Source organism: Myotis brandtii, unplaced genomic scaffold (genome assembly GCF_000412655.1).
Source record: "Myotis brandtii unplaced genomic scaffold, ASM41265v1 scaffold51, whole genome shotgun sequence".
Taxonomy (NCBI): Eukaryota; Metazoa; Chordata; class Mammalia; order Chiroptera; family Vespertilionidae; genus Myotis; species Myotis brandtii.
Window position 1 is genome coordinate 505594 of NW_005369442.1, and position 20535 is coordinate 526128.

Sequence of the window (20535 nt, forward strand, 5' to 3'; positions counted from 1 at the left end):
CCCCTGAGTCTTGAGAGTAGTCTTTTATCAATACTGCTGTGGCACCGTTGCTTAGCATATTAAAGAACTCATACAGTTTTGATACCACAACTTTTTGATAGCAGATTTTCAGTGTTCTAAATTGGGTTCATGTGAAATTGAATGGGGAACTTTTATATGTAAAAGAGTGAATCTAATGGTATTTGGGAGGCCTCTGAAATAACGTAATTGTAGTTTCTAGCAGGCACTGGACACTCATCACAATTTTGAATTCCCTAATGGCCATCTATCTGAGGCTGGTTTGGCTTTTCTTGATTTTCCCAAGGCTCATTGGTTGAACAGCATGCAGATTTTTTTAGATTGTGAATAAAAAAATAAGTGACAAGAGCTTTAGTTATTTCCTATTAAATCTAAGAAAAAAAGTTTATAATTCTGTGAGTAAATAGTCATAATAGAAATGAATTTAGTATCACATACTTAAAGACAACTATAATATTTTAAAAAATATTTATTTCTCATTTGATGAAAGGAACATTTTTCAGTAATGCACTTTTAAAATCATTTGGCTGTAAGTTATTTTTAAAATACTCAAATTTTTAATTTAATTTTATGGTTCGAATTCATTTGAGGGCATACAAACCATTTCAACTGTTTAAGAGCTTTTTATTAAATAGAAAAATATAAACGTAAACGTAGAGTGATGCAAAATCCTCCACACTGAATAAAAACTATTAGTAATGTTTGTTTTGAGAATTATATTTTCTGAGGTGTAATTGGCTTTCATTAGATCATAATTTTGCTGATATTAAAGTTCACATTTTTATAATGTATCCTTTAAATACAAAAATTGACAAGATAAATATATTTGTTTCAACTTTGCGATTTTCTGTGACCCATCAATTCTATAAAAAAGTGCCAGGCCAAGAAACAATAGTGAGAGTGATTTTCCCTTTAAGTTCTTTTAGCATCCTTGCCAAGCAAGCATGTATCATTCCTGATGTACTTCTACCATTGACAGCAAGAAGAATGTCACCACATCTAAAAAAATAAAACAAGGTATATGATTAATATTTTGATCCATAGCTGAAGTTAATTCAAGTTTAATTGGAGGTCCTAATTTTTGCTATATCTGTCAATTTTAATTAACTCTAAAATCAGCTTGCGTTAGAAGGGATTCATAAGCAAGTTGCTATATGGGACCAAGTAACTAATCATTTTGGATTTCTTAGAAATTGCATGCTACATAAATGTGTTTAATTTCTCACCTATATGAAAGGTATAATAAATACATGCTTTTTTTTCAAGAAGGGCCATGCTTTTTTATACATAAAAATGCATAAAACAAAATATTTGAATATAAATTTTTTGTTAAAATAGTTGTTATTGTTACCTAATTCTTCCATCATTATATGCTGGTGTTCCTTCAACAATGGATTTGATAAAAAAAGGTTTGTTCCCATTGTATTCTTCATAACCTCCTACAATGCAGAAGCCCAGACTTCCAGCTGTGCTTCTTCGTAATACAACATCTTTGCAGTTGTACAGGTACCTGCAATAGAATGTAATCAATATATAAGCAGTTAAGTTGAACTCAGTTAATAATTACTGTGATTCATCTTCCATTTCCTTTTTTGACATTATTTTATAGAATGAATAGCACTAGATGGGTCTCACTCAAAATTGACCTTTGTGCTTTTAGCTTGCTTTTTCTTATTGAACTTCTGTTTTCCATTGTTAAACACACTTTAAAAAATGACACCATCTATTTATGTTTTGTTTATATGTCTACTGGGAAAGATAATCATTGATTTAATGCCTTAATTAAAAAGTTGGATATGCATAAATCCTTATTGGTGAACCAAATTCAAGCATACTTGTAGATTTAAAAAAAAAATTCTTTTTTAATTGATCTCAGAGAGAGAGGGAGAAACATCAATCGGTTTCCAACTGCACGCTTCCTCACTGGGGATTGAACCCACAACCTGGGTATGTGCCTGACTGGGAATCCAACCCCACCACCTTCTGGTGTACAGGACAATGCTCCAACCAACTGAGCCACAAGGCAAAATTCTTTGAATAAATGATTATTCTCAATTAAAAAAATTCAAACCTACCCTAATTAATGCATTTGTTGAAATTTGGACTTTTGAAAAATACTAGTTTATATGTATGTAGTTCTACATGTTTAATAAAGATTAGAGACATTTTAAGAAGGCATAAAATGAATGGAAATTGTATATTTAAAGATTATAAGAATGATTCATAATGGAGGATAGCAAACTGGCAGTAAATGGAATAGCAAGTTATAAAAGGAATGGGAAAAGGGAAGGAGAGATCAGAGGTCTTCTGTTAATGAGTAGAATTTTCAGCTAAATTAGAAATATAGATTGAAGAAATGATTTCTTTTACTATTCTGTGGTAGTTGGATGATTGTTAACATAGGTGCAGGCTAAAGTGCAAACTGTATTACAGTTAGGATAGAAGGTCTATGTCAGGAGCTAGATTTGACTCTAAAAATCCCTGAGTCCAGAAACTGGTTTGAAAGAAATTGAACATTTCCATGTTGACCAAAAAGAAGAAAAACAAGATATTGGTTTGTTTATAAGCTGTACCTTAAAATATTAACTGCTTTTTGAAAAACCAATAAAAAGTCTCTTGTGAAATGTTTTAAGTGATGACATTGGTCAGTAACATTTGTTAAACTCTAATTTTCATTTTAAATATGAGCTTTTTTCCTATTTTGAACTCATTCAAGGCTTAATTGAAGAGTTTGCAAAGTATAAAGAATAGCAAGGAGTTTGGTAATTTTTCTAAATAAGAAAATTATGGTTACTTCTGTTAAAACGAGTTGATAAATATGGTGAAGTCGGTTGCTACTATTTTTTGTTCTTTCATTAGCTGTTCCTTCAAGAACTCCACTTTTCAGTGGACCTCAATATTTCACTGAACCCCTATATTACTAAAGTGTGGTTCTCAAATTATGTGCCTTTCAGGGTCTAGAGGTAAAACATATTTTTGTCATAATAGTATGATCTTTGCCTTTTCACTCATTTTCTTATGAGCATACAGTGGCATTTTTTCCAGAGAACACATGACAGGTGATCTGGCAGCAGATAGGATTCAGAATTAGATATGAGTCCACTTATCTTCTATTAAGCCAAATGTTAAAGAGGTTTGCAAAAAAATACACAATGCCAGTCTTCTCAATAACTTTTTAAAATATATGTTAACATAATGGGGTCTATTATTTTAAATAAATAAAAAATTATTTATATTAATTCATAAGGTAAATATCATTAGATATAACCTATATAAACAAAAGTTCTTTGAGATCATCAATACTTTATAAATCTGTATAGGGGTCTTAAGACAAAAACTTTGGGAATTTCTGCTCTAGATGTGTTTATCAAACTTGGAAGTCCCACTGGTATCTGAGACTCAAAATGTTCGAAACAGTATTTCCTCATTCTTCCTTACTGTGATAAAATAACTGCATTGATGTCCCCAAGTGGCTACCCTACCCTTGTGTGCCCAGTTATATAACTGTGGTGTCTTCCTATTCTGATTCTGGACTCAGCCATAAGAGCAACAGTGGGATTTTTGCCACCACCAGTCAAATCTTAGATACATAAGTATGGCCAGCCAAGATCAATCAAGCCTAGCCTGAATCAGCTGAGCCCCCACAGACTTGTGAACTAAATATTAAATAAATATGGTTACTTGTTAACTGAGGTTTTGCAGCATGATTGTGAAAATACATAATTGATATGCCTACTCCTATTTTAGTTGTATCCCTTCTGCTTTTAAAAAGTTACTAAAGAAGCAATTAGGAAACTTAAAAGTATAAATGCAAATTCCATCTTAAAACTCAGTCACTATATATGAAAGAGAACTTCCAAAGGCAGTGAGTCAAAGAAGGATGTTAGGAGAGGGAATGCCTATAGCTGGAGAGTGCAGTCCAAGCTGGTAGAGCCCTAGTGAGTGGGGTGGGGGCCATAGTGAGTGGTCCACTGATAGGCAAAACATGCATTCACTGGGAACACCAAAGTAGGCAGGCTGACTGTTAGCAGGTGTTCCCTGGGCCCAGTGTGGCAGAGAAGAAGGGCATAAGTGAGGTAATAACCCAAACAGACAACCCATATGGACAGGAAGTAGCCTGCCAGTGTGGTAGGGTAAAGAATCAGCGGAGACACACTACAAAAGTGGGAAGGTAACAGTAATAACAGTAACAGACAAAACCCACTCACCAGAAAAATGCTGTAGAAAAATGAAGTTTTAACAACCATATTAATGTGAATTTAAAATATTGAAATAGTTGTAAGTAAGAGATCAAGGAAGATATGAGAGAATAAACTGACAGAAGAAGTGGAGAAATATAAAAACAAAGACTATTGAAAAACACAAGGGATATGAAGGACATTAAAATAAGCAAAGAAAACAATGGAAATAAACAGTTGAAAGGAATTCAAGAGAAAATGAAACACGAGACTTCAAATACATATCTGGATTCCCTGAAAAGAATACAAATAACAGAAGTTATTTCGAACATTAGGTGAAAAGACCAAGCCACACACAGATGGGAAGAAATGAGATCACACTTCTCTACCCCACAGTTTCATGCTACTTAACAGTGATGCGGTGCCTACGAAGTCAGAGTGTGATCGGTAATACTAGTATATCCAGGCAAACTGCCATCTGGTTGTACAAACGCACCTTAATGGAACCAGTTCCTATAGTAGGTGCTGTCACTGTACAGTCTATGAATTTTTATTGTAGTATTTTTGGTATCTACTGATATGATACCTAGAGTATATTAGATTTTAAAAAACCAGTACATAATAGTGTGTATGATAATGCTATGTGTGTGTACAGATATATCTGCTTTTGCAAATAAATAACCATGCCCATTCATTTACATTTTGTCCATGGCTACTTTCATGCTAACACAGGACTGAATAGTTGCAACAGAGACAGTATGACCCACAAAGCCTAAACTCTGACCCTTTTCAGAAAAAGTTTGCCATACCCTGACACACATACTCCCTGGACAAATACACAAGGAATTGGTGACAGATTATGATCTGAGAGGACTGGGATGGGAGACTCAACCTTTCACACTATACCCATTGGTGCCCTCTGAATTTTGTACTGTGCTTATTAAATTACTACTAGGTGAGAAGGAGATGGAGGAAGATAAGCATTGCCAGGGTGGCTGAAAACCAGTGGTGTCTACTGGCACTATTTTCACAGTGCCCTTCTCTTAAAGGAAATGAGCAAAATCCCAGGTGCCCGCCCACGGCCAAGTAAAAGGGGAAAAGAAAGCCATTCACTTGGTCGTATTTGGAGTAAAAAGTTTCTCACATTTGTCCCATCTTACATGAACCTTGATTACTTAACAGAATAGCTTTGAAGCACAAAAAGTGATCTATATTAGAATGCAGTTTCAAAAAGATTTTTTTTAAACAATAGAAGTAATAACCTCTTCCACCTAGGCTCAGTTCTAAATGTTTAAAGTTTTTAAACTGCCTCAATGCTCAGTTTTCAGCTGTTTAAAAATGTACTCATTTAAATTTATCAATTACTGAAGGCTCAGAAAGGAATCTAGGACAGTTTGTATTTGAGTCAGGGATGTTTTATAAACCTCATTTTAAAATTAAAAAAAAAAAAGACCTATCTCCACCCTCAAGAAAAATGTACTAAAACCAAACATCCTGCTTTCATTCATTTAATTCTAGCCAGCATATCATCTTCAGTGACTCCAATATTTAACATTTAAATCATGCATTTGGAATTAGTAAGAATCTTCTGAAGGCCCAGAGTTAATGTTTGTGATGCAGATGAACAAAACCCAATTTATCTGCCCTCTGAATATTTAATTTGTTTACAGTCACTTAGCAAGGCTACCCCCAAATCCTTTCCTGAAGTGTCTATGAGACAAACAGCTATACTGTAAGATTCTAGTTACAGCTTATTAAAGTGACAAGCCAGCTGCTTCCTGAAGTTATGTGCAAGAACTCACAAGAGTAGGTACGAGGGAGAGAAGATGAGAGATGCGTTCTCAACACACGCATAAGCATAGGTGAAGGCCAAGTGTTCTGCGTTGTTTTAGGTTTAGCCAGGGGGCACCCGAGCTAGAGGTAAAACCATGGATGGGAGTCACTCTCCATGCAAGATCCTAGTGCTGTACGCTAGCAAATTCGGGAAAGATGAACCTGCCCCTACTTGAGTGAACACCCTGGATTTCAGCATCCTCTCCCTATCAGCTGAGCTCCGTGTTGCAAGAAAACGGAAACGACTCTTCTCTTCGTGGCAGACCTGTGAGTGCCTCATGATGAATGCCTAATAATGTTTCCACATCCAGGCTTCTGTCCCTGCCCTATGGTTTCTGCCTGCATTTCCAGTTACAATTATTTCAAATAGCCCCACAACCAAGCCAGGGGTTCATTAAGATGCTAGTGCCGTGAGTCAGCCCAAGAAAGTGAAAGAATGGTAAAATTATACATATAATTTTACCATTCTTATATATATACTTGTTTCCTCCCACACCTCCCCAAGGATGTCACATTGGGACTCACCGTGGTAATTCCAGCCACATGACCCAGGAGGGGGACCAGTCACTGGGCGGGGCCATGTTGTGGTTGGAGTCCAGGGCTGCTGGGCTGTTGCCTTCTTCCTGGGACTCACATTGTTTGACTTCCAAAGCTTTAAGAACCATTGAGGAGGATGTGCTTTTCAATAATGCCACGGCCTTGTTCCGGCTGACCTCTGTTAGTTCAACCCCATTCACATTCAACAAAATGTCACCTAGTGGTCAGAGAAGCAGAAGCCATCCTTAGTGCAATAGGACCTTCTGCTTATAGTGCAAAGGGGCAGGGACTGACTGACGGATGCGGTGAGTAGTGGGGGTGGGGCGCATGTCAGCCTCTTGCATTGACGTGAGGCTGGATTCTCATATAGCAAATGGTGAATTGTGTGCATTCTCCAAGGCACTGGTAAGTCGTGTTTAGAGGTTTCTAAAGCATACCCATTGGTGTTTGGCTCTTGTCATTAAAAAAACAAAAAAAGGGAGGCAGGAGGAATAGTCTCATTTACCATTTAATCAAAGAAAATCTATATTTTCACTCCTTTTTTGTTTTATGTTTTTAGCACAAAGGGAGAGCACTTGGCAGAAGCTTTCAGCACCTGCACAGAGCCTAGCGTATGATAGGTACCTAATACACATGATTTGAATGAATAAATAAGGAACTACCCCCGAGAGTATCTGGCATGGAGTCAACAGCAGTTAAGAAAAATGGGCCCTGGAACTGTGTTCTCAAAGAGGTGGAAAGAAGAGTTAACATTTCTATTGTACAGGTGCTAAGAACTAGCATTGGATAAGCACCTACTATGTGCTGGACCATTTCCATACATATCCTATAATCTGCTCATGTTCTCTCTCAAGTCACTTCCTGGTTGACCTCATTATTCTGCACCCAGGTGCTTGGATGAGAAAGAAAAGCAAGAGAAACTAAAATACATATTTCCCCTGCCTCCATTTTCTGTTCTTTTATCTCCTGATTTTCTGCCTCCTTTGAATAGCTTTTTTATATAGAATAACCACAGCAAGAGTAAAAAATAGGGGAAAGATGGGAAAGGCCCTGAGTCCTTCCTGATCCCAAAGGAACATCGTTAGGTTGGCTGACTGAATCCCTTAACATGCCATCCCCCTGGCTCCACAGACTGAGCAACTGTACTTCAGAAACTTTACATTTTATCTCTTGACTCTTAATCCTTAAATAACATAATTGCCCAACCATCTGAGTTACCCCTTCATGTGAACTGACGATATTATTAAGGATACACATTTGACATCTTCATTTCAGAAGTCCTGGACACACAAGATTGAAGTAACAAAACACTTTTCACCAGTGGAAAAGTACCTATGGCATGGTACTTTCACTTAATATTCAGTCAAAGTCTATCCAATTATTTCCCCTATACAGCTCATAAAATTGAATAATTCATGAATAGTTTTATCACTGGATAAATCCAGCAAAGAATCACTTAGAATAAATGGAACAAAATTATGCCATTTAACCAAGGCAACTTGCTCGTAACTAGCATTTTCCTATTAATTCTTGGCATAGTTTTCAGTACTTGCTTTACTAGCAAGCAAGGTGGCGCCCACATCAATCCACTTGAACTAAGGAGGGTTGAAACCCAGTCTGGCAACTACACTCAAACTATTCATGGTCAATGGGTAACAGATGTCCTGGCCAGATCACCCTCACATTTGCTTGTTAAATCTGGAAACAGTTACCTCACCTAGCAAGCTGCTAATTCCTCTTAACACTGCTGCCCCAGAACCTTAAATTTCTTTTCTTTTTACCTGTTTTTATTCTTCCATCTCTGCTTATGACTCCTCCGGGTTCAACACTGATGACGTAGATAGGCAAATCCCACTCATTGTGTGATGCTCCCCCTGAAACAGTCATCCCGAGGGACTCGCTGGGGTCTTTTCGGACACTAACCACCTTCTCATGACAAGTGACTGCAAGAGGGAGGTGCTAAAGGCACAGACAGAAAAACAAACATGGGTTTGCATTTCCTACATACAAAATGGCACAAATATATGATAGTGGTGTTTGGTCTCACAGAGAAAGACACACATAGAGAGAACCCTCGCTTTGCCATCCCCCCACCCTCTAGGGCAGAGTTATATTATCCCAAATTCTATAGGCTGACTCAGAGGAAGTTTACAGTTCAGCAAAAATGGAAGGAACTGTACCCCAGATTTTTCAAGTGATTCATTCCTGATAGCTGAGTCAACATTTTGGAAATAACACCCATCTCATTCATGAATATCAGGATTTTTTCCTCAGTTACAAAAGTAACCAAATTTTAAATAATAGTGCCAGTTAACTTTATGCAGGTAATCAATTATAGAAATTCTCAATATAATGGATTTCATATATATGACTCTTAAAAATTCACCAATACCTAGGTTTCTCCCAATTAGCATCTTTACGCTTTAGTATTTCTAAATAATATGCAGTCAGTTGTATTTTTTCATTTTGTTACATAAAATATATATAATATAAAAATATAGTATATGCAGTTGTATAGTATACACTGTGGGTCAACTTTTGAAAAGCAAATTAAAAGAACTTATTTTGATTTAATAGCACTAGACGAAAACCATGCAAAGCTATATGCAGCATTATCTTGAAGCAATAATGTAGAGAAGGTCAAGGGCACTGCTTATCAATGAATACATATCAATGTATACTTTTCCAAAAATGTATTCTCCTCCCTGCTGGTGCAGTGATCTAGGCAGCAGTCGCCAACCGGTGGTCCGCGGATCACTGGTGGTCCATGACGTCTGAAAGGTTGGCGACTGCTGAATTCTAGGGGACTAAGACTGTGGACATGTGCACTGCAAATAAATATAACACTTGGTCAAACCTCAAAGAAGTATCTGGCTCAAAGCATAGCTATAGTTGTACCTACGGAAAGAACATTTAAAAGCACATCTAACTAAAAAAAAAAAATCAAGGTACAAAGTAAGTATAAGTGTACTAGCTCTTTTAAAAAAAAGAAAAATGATTTGTATTACTATTTGCATTTCTATAAAGAAACTGGGAGAAAAATTGGTTTCCTGGGGGTAGGTAGAACAGGGCCTTCTTAACATATCCTTTCCATTTGAACCCTCCCACCCCCTCCCCCCCTCTCTATATACACACACACACACACACACACACACACACACACACACACACACACTAGAAGCCCGAATTTTGGGCACTTGGGGGGGAGGAATCCTCAGCCCAGCCTGTGCCCTCTCCCTGTCCGGGAGCCCTTGGGGGATGTCCGACTGCCACACAGGCGGGAGAGGCTCCTGCCACCACTGCTGTGCTCACCAGTTGTGAGCCCGGCTCAGGGCTTCTGGCTGAGCGACGCTCCCCCTGTGGGAGCACACTGACCACCAGGGGGCAGCTCCTGCATTGAGCGTCTGTCCCCTAGTGGTCAGGGCACATCATAGTGACTGGTCCACCGTTTGGTCAATTTGCATATTAGCCTTTTATTATATAGGATATATATTATCTATTCAACAAATCAAATGAATTCTAATTAAACAAATGTCTACAAACTGGATGGATGACATCATATAGAACTATTTTACCTGCAAGCACAGGGTCAATTTTAAATGCCTCATTAGGAAGCAAGATAAGCCTAGGTTTTTGTGTGCATTTATTATCTATGATTTCCTGCGGTTTTAAGTTAGCCATGTCTCTTTTAATGGCCTCATTGTATGCACTAATGGCCTATTACTGTACCCTTAGCATTGAACATAGCATTTGGCACATTGAAGATGGTTTTAAATACATGTTTGCTGAATAAATGGATGAATACATTGCACATTGCCACAAATTGTTTTTGGTAGTAATAGAATAATAAGTCAGAAATTATGAATAATTATGGCAAGGTATATATTATAATTAGTACTTGTAAGGTCTGGATTGTGTTTATATAAACCCCAGAACCTTGAAGATAATGGTTATCAGATGAGGGTTATAAAACTGAAATAAGACTTTCTTCAGAGAAAAGTTTCAAAATAAGACTAGTAATAGTCCTAGCACTCCGGCTAAGGCCAAGGAGTAGACTTAGAGGGGCTCTCAAGATCCATTCTCAGCACATGACCTTTCCTTTCTGAAAAGCAATTAGATGCAGGATGTCTCTTCCTTTAATCACGAGCATCTCTCAAAAGAGCCCCACTTGGAGATGCAGGCAGTTCTGAAATGCCCCCAACGTGGCAAGAATTCTAAACCCAGAGACTCCCACTGGCTGCCCTGATGCTTCAGCTCATTCCTGGGGACATTCGTAAAGCATTTACTCCTGATGCTCTCAAAGAAGGGCTTCATTTCATTATTTCCACATGTGGGACAGGGGCATCGTAAGGGTAGTTGATCAATCTCCTGAGGTGCTGTCTAAAACACAGTCTGGAATATTCTGAAAAACAAGGATAACTCACACACATATCTCACACACTATCTCATTCTTGAACAGCTGCCTAATACTTCGTGTGGATGTGTTCTATTCCCCACTGATGACAGGTTGTTTGCTGTCTTATGCAGAATTAAACAGGGACACTGCAAACATCTTAGACTTACATATCTTGTGCACTTGTGTAACTATTTCTTAAGGCTAATGTCCTAGTATTACAATGGAGAAATCAGAGCCTGGGCATTTTACATTTCAATAGACGTTGATAAATTACCTTTGAAATGGTTTCTGTCATTTATTATCTCACCAAGACATTGTGAAAATACTGATTTCTCACAATTCTGCCGATAGTGTTTTATCCATATTTACCAATATTTTCCCAGGTGAAAACAAAGATTCCAATAACTTAATTACCTTTCTTTGTAGTAAGTTTGAACATCTTTTATTGATATTTGGGTTTCTAACAGTAATTAGCTTAGGAGATTTGTGATAATGTGATCACTCAAGCTCCTTCTAGCTTCATCTATGAAATGGGTAAGAATGCCCATGTACAGCAAACCTGTGGCTAAAAGTAATATAACCAAGTGGAAAATAGGACTTTTCGGTTTTTTTAAAAAAAGGTGTTATAAAATTCATTTGAAAGCAAAATTCCATATCTTATGAAATATATCCCAGAAGTTACATTGGCTTCTCTCCTGCCACTCCAGTTAATAGAAATTCGTGAGGCTTTAATATTTGTTGTGAATAAATATTGCTGGAATAATGTATAGATTGGCCAGCTACACCTTTGGGAAAAGGAAGGAAATATATATTTGTTTCCTACTTAGGCAGGTCCAGGCAGGCAAACCAAGACTTAACATTTTAAAAAACCAGGTAAGTGAAACAGGTGTCAGGAGGAAAATTGGGACCTGCAATCCAGGCTGTCTGATTCTAAATCCATGCTCCTCACTATCCCGTTTTGCTTTTAGAGGTAATACTGAAACGCATGATCTAAATTAACTTACCAATGTTCAGGCATCTGTCAGAAAAACACATGAAAGAACTAATCACCCATTTTTTCCAGAGGAAGTTTAACTAGTTCATTGACTACAGAACTCAACCCAAATCAAATTGTGTCAAATAAATCACATGACACATGTTTTGGTTGCGGAAAGCTACATCCTCCCGGCTGCAGAGGTGTGTTCATTGATGTTTTTACATGCAAATTCCTGGAGATCAGAACCTCCTTTCACTTCCTCGGTGCTTCCCAAACGGCCTTTCTGCAAACAAACATGACTGGACTACCCCAGATAAGAAATGTGTCCATGTGTCCTGTGTCTCCCACATACTTGCCTTACCCACAGGAGAGACACACCTGTGTTAGGAATGGAAAAGCCCAAGTGCTCCCTGACCCCTCCGTACATGGACTTGCCTAACTTTGGTTGGGGAGAGGAGAGTTAAATACAACAGAGATCTCCCCCCCCTCCCCCGTTTTCTTCCCCACACCCCTTCCCTACTTTGGAGACTTGAAGGTGCTCCCTAATGTTTAACACATGATTCATGATAAAATAGTTTAAGCTGATTAAAACATGTCAGGGCCACCAGTGTACTATCACTCAACTATAAAATTACATAATAGAATATTTGCTTTGGGTTTTTAAAAAGCATTTTAGACATATTAAAAAAACGCATAAAGATGAACATAACCTACCCAGATACCTTGCAACCCAGTGTCAGACATGCATGTCCCATCTACAGCTGAGGTGCCTCTCTGACTTCTCTCTGGTCACATTCCCTTTCCTCTCTCAGAGGTAGCCACACTCCTAATCTTGATGCCTATTGTTCTTTAACTTTTGAATTCACTAAAAACTTTTCTGTCTCACAAATCTTGGTTTGTCTTCTTTGGTATTTCTTTGAGTAATTTCACTTCCTGCTTTCAAAAAGCCATGTTGTTTCCTAAACAAAATACATCTATGTCTTCATTTTTAAATATGCCACTTTTAATGTGTGTGTGGCAGCATTTCAGAAGGCAGAGAGAACTATAAATTAAAATGAAAATAATTACAATTTCTACTGGGCCGGTTTGTTATGCATGTTTTCCAGGAATTAAACATGAGAGAGGGAGGGTTTCAGCAAAAATTTGATCAGACCCTCCTGGCTCTTTCCATGATTCATTATGGTTAGGTAGAAGGGGTTATAAAACCAGAGGGCTGGTGGAAGCTTCATTCTTAGTGGTTTAGTGAGCTAGAATATAATATGGTCTTGCTAACTCAATTATAATTAGCTAATTAGGTTAAAATTTAATTAAGAGAATAAACTAGTTTTCTATTAATAGCATTAAATTTACTTAAACACACTAATGGTATTTACTAGTGAAAAGACACCAGGGAGTGCTTATCCATAAAATGTTTTAGCAAGGAGGTACTTGGTCTGTTGAGATTGCTTATTGTAAATAAACCTGGAATTTATGGATTTATGGGGCATAGCTGGCTGGTAGGCTGGAGAAAGGGGAGAGGGAGTATCCTTGTAGGCTGTGTAATTAACAGCATACAAAGCAGAGATGTTCCAAAATCAAAATTTTGAGTATAGTTTCTACATACATTGCTCAAAATTTCAAACTTGTGAATTATTCCAAACAGAAATCTAGCCTGATGTGGTATGTAGACATTCCCTAATCTGATGCAGGAAGAACGGGCTCTCTATCAGATTTTTTAGTTACAAGTAATTTAATGAAACCAGATCCCAGAAGAAATGGCGGCCAGAAACTCATCACCATCACAACAGGATGCCAAGTGGAGGCTATTGGACTCAACTTGGTCTAAGCAAGGTGTGTGTTGCTTAGACACCCAACCAAACGGAGAAGTTATGGTGCTGCCTCTAACATTGGCCACAGACAGAAGTAGAAACTGGGCTGAGTCACCTCATTTAAAGAGGGGCTGCACATTGCAGATACATGCTGCTTCATCCCCCGTTTTTTAAAAATGTTTCTGGATTTGAATTCCATAAGATAGGGCATGTGCTCTTTGGTTTGCCCAATCCCCACCACTTGCTAGTGTTACACGAACTTCAAGTGTTTATATTATTTCTCTGGGTCCTTCTGCAAAAACGAACACCCTAAAATAGCAGGGGAGTTGCTCCGTTTCAGGCAGACTGGGAACTTCAAAATCCAGAAGCCAAGCAAACCTCTTGCTTCATTTCAAAGTGAATGAAAAACAGTCCTGAAACAAAATGAGTTGAAATGACATGACATCTATTTGGCTTAGACCAGAAATTATGAGGTCTGCAAGATCAGGTTTCAAAACTCTCCTGCATCTTCCTCTCTTCTGCTTCGATGGGAGACACCTGCTATCCCACCAGGCCTTGAAGATGGGACTCTGGGCTTTTACTGTTACAAGATAAGTCACACAGTGTTTAAGTGATGAAATCCAGAGATGACACTTAGAAATGTTAATGTGTGCAGCCTTCCCGAGAAATAACTCACCGCAGAAGCGGTGGACATACCCTACTGGGCCTCACCTTGGGGTTGTGGCTCCTGGCCCCTGGCCCCGAGGACTGGCTGCCGTTGCTGCTCCAGCCGGCTTCCTGAAAGATGTCAGGACTCTGCTGACGGGCCTGGCGGGACACGACGAGGTGGATGCGTCTTTCGCTGGCCTGGGTGATAAGACACAGGCGTTAGCACTCAGAGCTTCCTTCCCAAGCATACAGGCACCAGGGTTACCAAAATGTGTGAGTTTTACCTTTTCTATGGAAAAAAGTGGTTTCTAGTATTTTTCATGGCAGTGCCCACTTTGTAATTTGACAAGAACACAAGAGTCATTTCCTTTACCCCTTATCCAATGAATGGCTCTACGGTACACAGCCTGAGATGTTGTTTGAGAAACTTCCCAGATAGAATAGGGTGTACAGTGTAAAGTAGCAGCCCTGTCAAACTCCAGGCTGAAGGTCTAAAACCAAGGGTCAGCAGTGAAGAAAAAGCAGTAGAGTTATCGGCAGGAATGTTACCATTGCAGGAAGACAAATTCTGCGTCTGACGGTTTCAAACATCTGGGTACTGGAAACGATGAGCACTTCAGAACTACAGGGGTGACCCAGTGGCCCTAACACAGCCCGATCAAAGGCCTTTGCCTCAACCTTTGCTTTTCATCTGACTACATTAATTCTGGCGACTAGTCCTCTCTGCCATGTATGCTGATACTTGGACAGAGTGTTCCAAATAGCAAATACATTCCTTGTTGGTTAAGGTCCATTCCACACCATAAATGCACAGGCTGGCTTTCTGCCACCGAGGAGTTTCATGTGTGCCTGAGAGCATGAGAACTGGTTGCTGAGGCTCCAGGTCTGCAGGGCAGTGAGACGAGACCTTGGGCCTGTGAAACATACATGAACAGGGCCTCCCGTGAAACATACATGAACAGGGCCTCCCGACGGCCTGGTGAAGTAGCCCCTTGAGCTTACCCATCACTCTAGTAAAAGCTAACAGTGCCTGAGGCAGGGCTAGATTTGATTAGAAAAGTCCCCCTCAAAATACTAGATTTGGAGACAAGGAAGGTAGAGAAGAGAGGAGTACGTTCTAGGGGTTCCCAACTTCGTCCCACCCCCCAACCACTCACAACCACAGCAGACCTGACATTGGCCTGCTTGCCTTCTTCCATCGCAGGCATGGCCATCAGACCACGAGAAAGTCAGGCCACGAAAAGAGCCACAGAAAGTCTTGCTTCATTTCTGAATTTGAATTCCATTAAGATAGGAATTCAAATGAGCTCAGAAAGTGGGAACCCAGCTATTTGCTTCCTGACTCTTCTCTGCATCGTCCTTCCCACAGAACATAACTCACTCCCACTCGCAGGAACTAGGACATTGTTTGTGAAACCTTAAGCAGTAAGAACCCACCAATGACATCAGATCCCCACTGTGGTCCAGCACGGATCAGCCCAAACCTTCCCAACTCTGCATCCTTATATTAATAAACATCTCTCCTCAGGGCTTTCTGAAAACCTAGGGGTCAATTGGGTGGCTGTACCTTAGATGAACTTTTAAGAACAACTGATGAAACACCATAAGGGTGTCTATTGTAAACATCATGGTAGACGGTGGGCCAGTCAAATAGATTCATTTCACATAAATTTAGCAAATCCTATCAAAAAGGACTCAAAAGGAAAGTTCAAGTCCTTCGCTCACTTTCACTTCTGCAGGTCTACCCGGTACTTGCCCTTTCTCTGTTCCTTCACCTATTTCCACTCCCCTGGTGTTTTTCATCACATCTAAAGCCTGTGCCGGAACAGAACAAAAATAACCAGCCCAGGAAACAACAATGAGCAAGCTGACCTGAAGAACTAAATTCAATTCTTGGAAGAGTATTTTGTAATCACTGTCTCTTTCTTAATACTGTGAGCCTCACTTATCTCAATGAGGTTATCTTTGTGAGCTTTCTGAAGCAAAAATTATTAAGAGATAAGAAGTGGCAAACATTCAAATCAAAACGTCAATGGCTGAGTCCAAATTTGCTTATCTTCAGGGAAACTCCGATGTTTCGAAGGCTCTGGGCAGCAGGTTTGTCTCTAGGCCATCACACTGTGCTGCGCTCACTCTGGACCAGGAATGTGACCTGACCACCTCATCAAAGCTGAGAAAATCCAAGACTTACACATCGAATCAGCTTGCCAGGCAAAATCCAAAATGGCAAGGAGCAGCCTTCAAGAGCTATTTAATTCACATTGCGAGCACAAATTTCTCACTGGATTTTCAAATGCTGACTTTTATTAACTTGTTGGCAGGAAGAGCACTCCAATAAATAACCCTGGTATCGATTTACGTGGAAATAAATTCCCTGCAAGGCTGGATCTGTGGCTCTCACCAGCCACCTTATAAATTGCTCTCAGCAAGACTCTATCTGATGCACGTTCTTTCCTAGCTTTTGAAGTCGAAGGTGGAAAATGGGCTAATGTGTTTGTCCTGGCTCCTACTCCCAGGAACAGCTGGATTCAGTGTCGAGAAACAGGCCTTAGCATCAGTCTTTCTTTCCACGGAGATGAAGCTGGTGTGAATGTGGAGTGAGGGTGAGAAGGTGGGCGAGGGGGAGACACAGAGAGACTGAATGAAGGAGAGAATGGCAGCAACTTGTTCATTTCATACAGACACAAACATGTGCCAGGGAGAGGGGCGCAGCAGACCGTCATTTAAATAAACGGAGGAAGAACATGCTACAGGTTGGAGGTGGGGCAGCTTCTCTCTCGCATCACTTGGGTGTTGCATTTGGATGAAAGGACTGTTTAACAACTGGCTGGCTCAAGTAGTAGGCAAGGCGAGAGCTAGGTCCTCTCACTTGAAGTTTCCTCTCCTCTCTCCCTAAGCATCCTCAGTGTTGCTCTAGAGCAGTGATGGCGAACCTTTTGAGCTCGGTGTGTCAGCATTTTGAAAAACCCTAACTCAACTCTGGTGCCGTGTCACATAGAGAAATTTTTTGATATTTGCAACCATAGTAAAACAAAGATTTATATTTTTGATATTTATTTTATATATTTAAATGCCATTTAACAAAGAAAAACCAACCCAAAAAATGAGTTCGCGTGTCACCTCTGACACGCGTGTCATAGGTTCGCCATCACTGCTCTAGACAAACTCTGGGCACAGTGGTCACAAATTGCACCGCCCGATTGCTGCGCCGTATACTCCTTTCTCTTCCAAGAAAGATGCACGCATTAAACTCCCTCTCTCCTTTCGGGTTAGAGGAAAGGGATTCTGATGATGCCCACATTCTCCACTGTGCACCTCAGCTTGTTGGCAGCCATCTGTCCCCGCAGCTGGCGTACACCTGCTCTGGGCCAGGCACTTCAAGAAGAGCCTTGGGAACATGCTCCTGCCCTCAGGGCCCTTGTCCTGCTTCAGGGACAGTCAAAAGCAGGTGCCATGAAAGAGATGTGGCTAACACACAGAGTTTCAGAGGCAGAGCCAATTACTTCTATGGTAAAAGATAGGAAAATCCTAACATTTAGAGAAAGCCAGAGGGTTAAAACTGAGTATCATTTCTCGTGGAAAAGCTTGTTCTTGGTTGTCAGGTTTAATGGCTGCTTTTCTCTAAGCATTTGAAATCTGACTAAAAACTGCCAATAATATTTACATGATGGGAGTAAGCAGAGGCCATAGGAGGGAACCATAGTCCAGCAGCCTCGTGTATAGGTAGCCCATGTGAAAATAATAAAATTTCATCTCTAGTGGTTAGAAGGAGTCTGGGAGTTCCACCACGTGCAGCCTGGAAATGGCTCCTTCCCCTATAAAATTTACTATGACTGAAAAACTGCTCATATTGTCAGGATGCAACATGGACCAGAAACTTCGCAGAACAGAACGATGAAAATCAAAGATGCTACTGCACAAGGAGCCAGGAGAGGCATTTTGCAGAGCCAATTATTGGAGGAGAGGGGTCTTTCTACCATCCTGGCATTACATGAGTCCATGAGGTTACTGAGAGAGAGAAAGTCAGCCACAAATAAAGGCAGAGCAAGAGAGCACGCAGCACCTGTACTCAAGGTGTACATTTCTCACCCACCCAAAGGCTTCACCTATTCATCTGGAAAGGAGGATTGGAGTTAAACCAAATGGATTATAGCATTTGATATATATATATATATGCATTTGCTTAATTAAAATGTTTGGTAAACTATGCAATTTATGTGGGTTCGTTGATTGTGTTTGTTGTGTTAGCTTTATGAAGTTTCAAGTTAAGGGTCACCACATTCACCACTCCAATGCCAACCCCCAATGCCCCAGGGTTTTATTCGATAGAAATACTTGCAAGAGGAAAACTCTAAACTGACTGTTGGGCATGGAGGATTAGCTGCTCAGAGCAGGTAACCATATACACAGCACCCTCGATAACCCAGTATAGGCTCACAGGAGATTCCTGTTTGACTGGGTGGCTCTCTTGTTACAGAGATGAGTAAGAGGTATAGTTGGATTTATAATAATATAAGCTGTTTACAGAGTTTTTCTCTACTTAGCATTACATCCATTAACATCACAGGTCTTAATGACTATTTCTTTAAAAACAACCTCATTCTGCATCTGTATACCCCTCAGGTTTCTTTTCCAAGGAACCCAGAGCGAGACAATCTAGCTTTCACTGATTTTCAGTGTATACTTGTGAGGATGGCTCTTTCTAAGCTTTCTGGAGTTTGCCCCACTTCAGCTTCCCTTCCAGCAACTGCTCATGTGTTGTTCTCTGCTCATCCATCCTGTGCTCCTACAGCCCTGGGGACTATGAGAACGGGCTCCATACAGTTGGAAAGTCACAGACATGGAAGAGATGTCAGACATCATCTAAGCCAGCTTGTTCTCCGTAGCCCATGCTTCCGTTCCCCTGCAAAATCCTTGCCGTGCGGTCACCGGCTCGTGCTTCAGTGCCTCCCACGACAGTGGACTCGCTGTATCTCAAGGCAGCCAGGCTGTTTTTAGATGCACTAATGAGCAAGTTGTCCTCAGGCTGAGCTTACATTTGCCATTCTCTTGCTTGCCATTGGTTCTGGCCACGTCCTCCAGGGTAACCCAGAGTCAATTTCCACGTGACAACCCTCTCTGAAGATAACTCTCATTGCCCTGGCTTAGCTCTTCTCCTTTCCAGGGCAAGTATTGCTAGTTTCTTCAATATTTAATATATTTTCAAGTCATCTCAAAAACTTGAACTCTGGACTCATTCTATTAACTGTGTGTGTGTGTGTGTGTGTGTGTGTGTGTGTGTGTGTGTGTGTGTGTGTGTGTGTGTGTGTGTGTGTGTGTGTGTGTGTTTGTGTGTCTGTGTACACACAACAGATCTGGAGCTAGAAAATGAGCTCTAGTCTATCCATCACAGAGTAGGGTGTGTGTGTGTGTGTGTGTGTGTGTGTGTGTGTGTGTGTGTGATTTATTTATTTATTTTTTGCTGGTGGACCAGTTACACCCAGAACCTCATTGATGGAGTTCCCATTTTGCCATTTCATACATGCATAGGGGACTGTCTCTATGTTTTTTGAAGCCAAGAATTCCATGGATGTCTGCCTTCATCATTACTGATCAATTGAAAAATGCCAGTGAGGTTCCAGAACCCGGCTATGGAACACATGACAGCCTTCCAGCCTGGCTCTGAGATCATGCATGGCACACAGACCCTTCATGGCAACGCAGACAGCAGGAGGCATCAGAACAGGGCTGCTGACTGCTATGCTAGAAAAATACCAAAGCCGTCAGTTATTCCTAGTGATAGGGCAACGTCCTACACAACAGGGTTCAGAAACAAAGTCCTTGTCCTAACCCTCCCTCCTGTGAGCAAGAGAACTTCTGAGAAACAAAAGTACCTCTCACTGAGCAAAAGCTAGGGGGCTCCAGAAACATACATTCAGATGAGCTAATGGGGCACTGTAAGCTGCTATTCCCCCTATGAGCTCCATGAAAACAAGTCTGGTGTCTGTCAAGTTGTTCACTATTGAAATGTTAGCACCTAGCATAGTGCCTGGTACATTTTAAAAAGAATTGGCAAATACCTTCTGCTGAGAGGCCGCAGCTGCTTTAGTGAGCTCAGAGCAACCAAAGTCTGGCCAAGGAGAAAGGAAATCAAGGGAGGCT

The 20535-nt window shown here is 40.2% G+C and overlaps 1 protein-coding gene across 4 annotated transcripts in view; it reads right to left on the bottom strand.

Moving 5' to 3' along the window:
* Window positions 1-472: 472 nt before the first annotated feature.
* Window positions 473-20535, bottom strand: part of LNX1 (ligand of numb-protein X 1, E3 ubiquitin protein ligase) — a 112469-nt gene continuing 92406 nt past the window's right edge. For all 4 annotated transcript variants that reach the window (XM_014548489.1, XM_005877151.2, XM_005877152.2 and 1 more), the window contains 5 exons: window positions 14458-14592; window positions 8348-8525; window positions 6555-6783; window positions 1370-1528; window positions 473-1017 (listed from right to left, as the gene is read on the bottom strand). In XM_014548489.1, the coding sequence (XP_014403975.1) occupies window positions 882-1017; window positions 1370-1528; window positions 6555-6783; window positions 8348-8525; window positions 14458-14592 (837 nt within the window). In that variant the 3' untranslated portion in view covers window positions 473-881. The remainder of the gene's footprint in view (window positions 1018-1369; window positions 1529-6554; window positions 6784-8347; window positions 8526-14457; window positions 14593-20535) is intronic.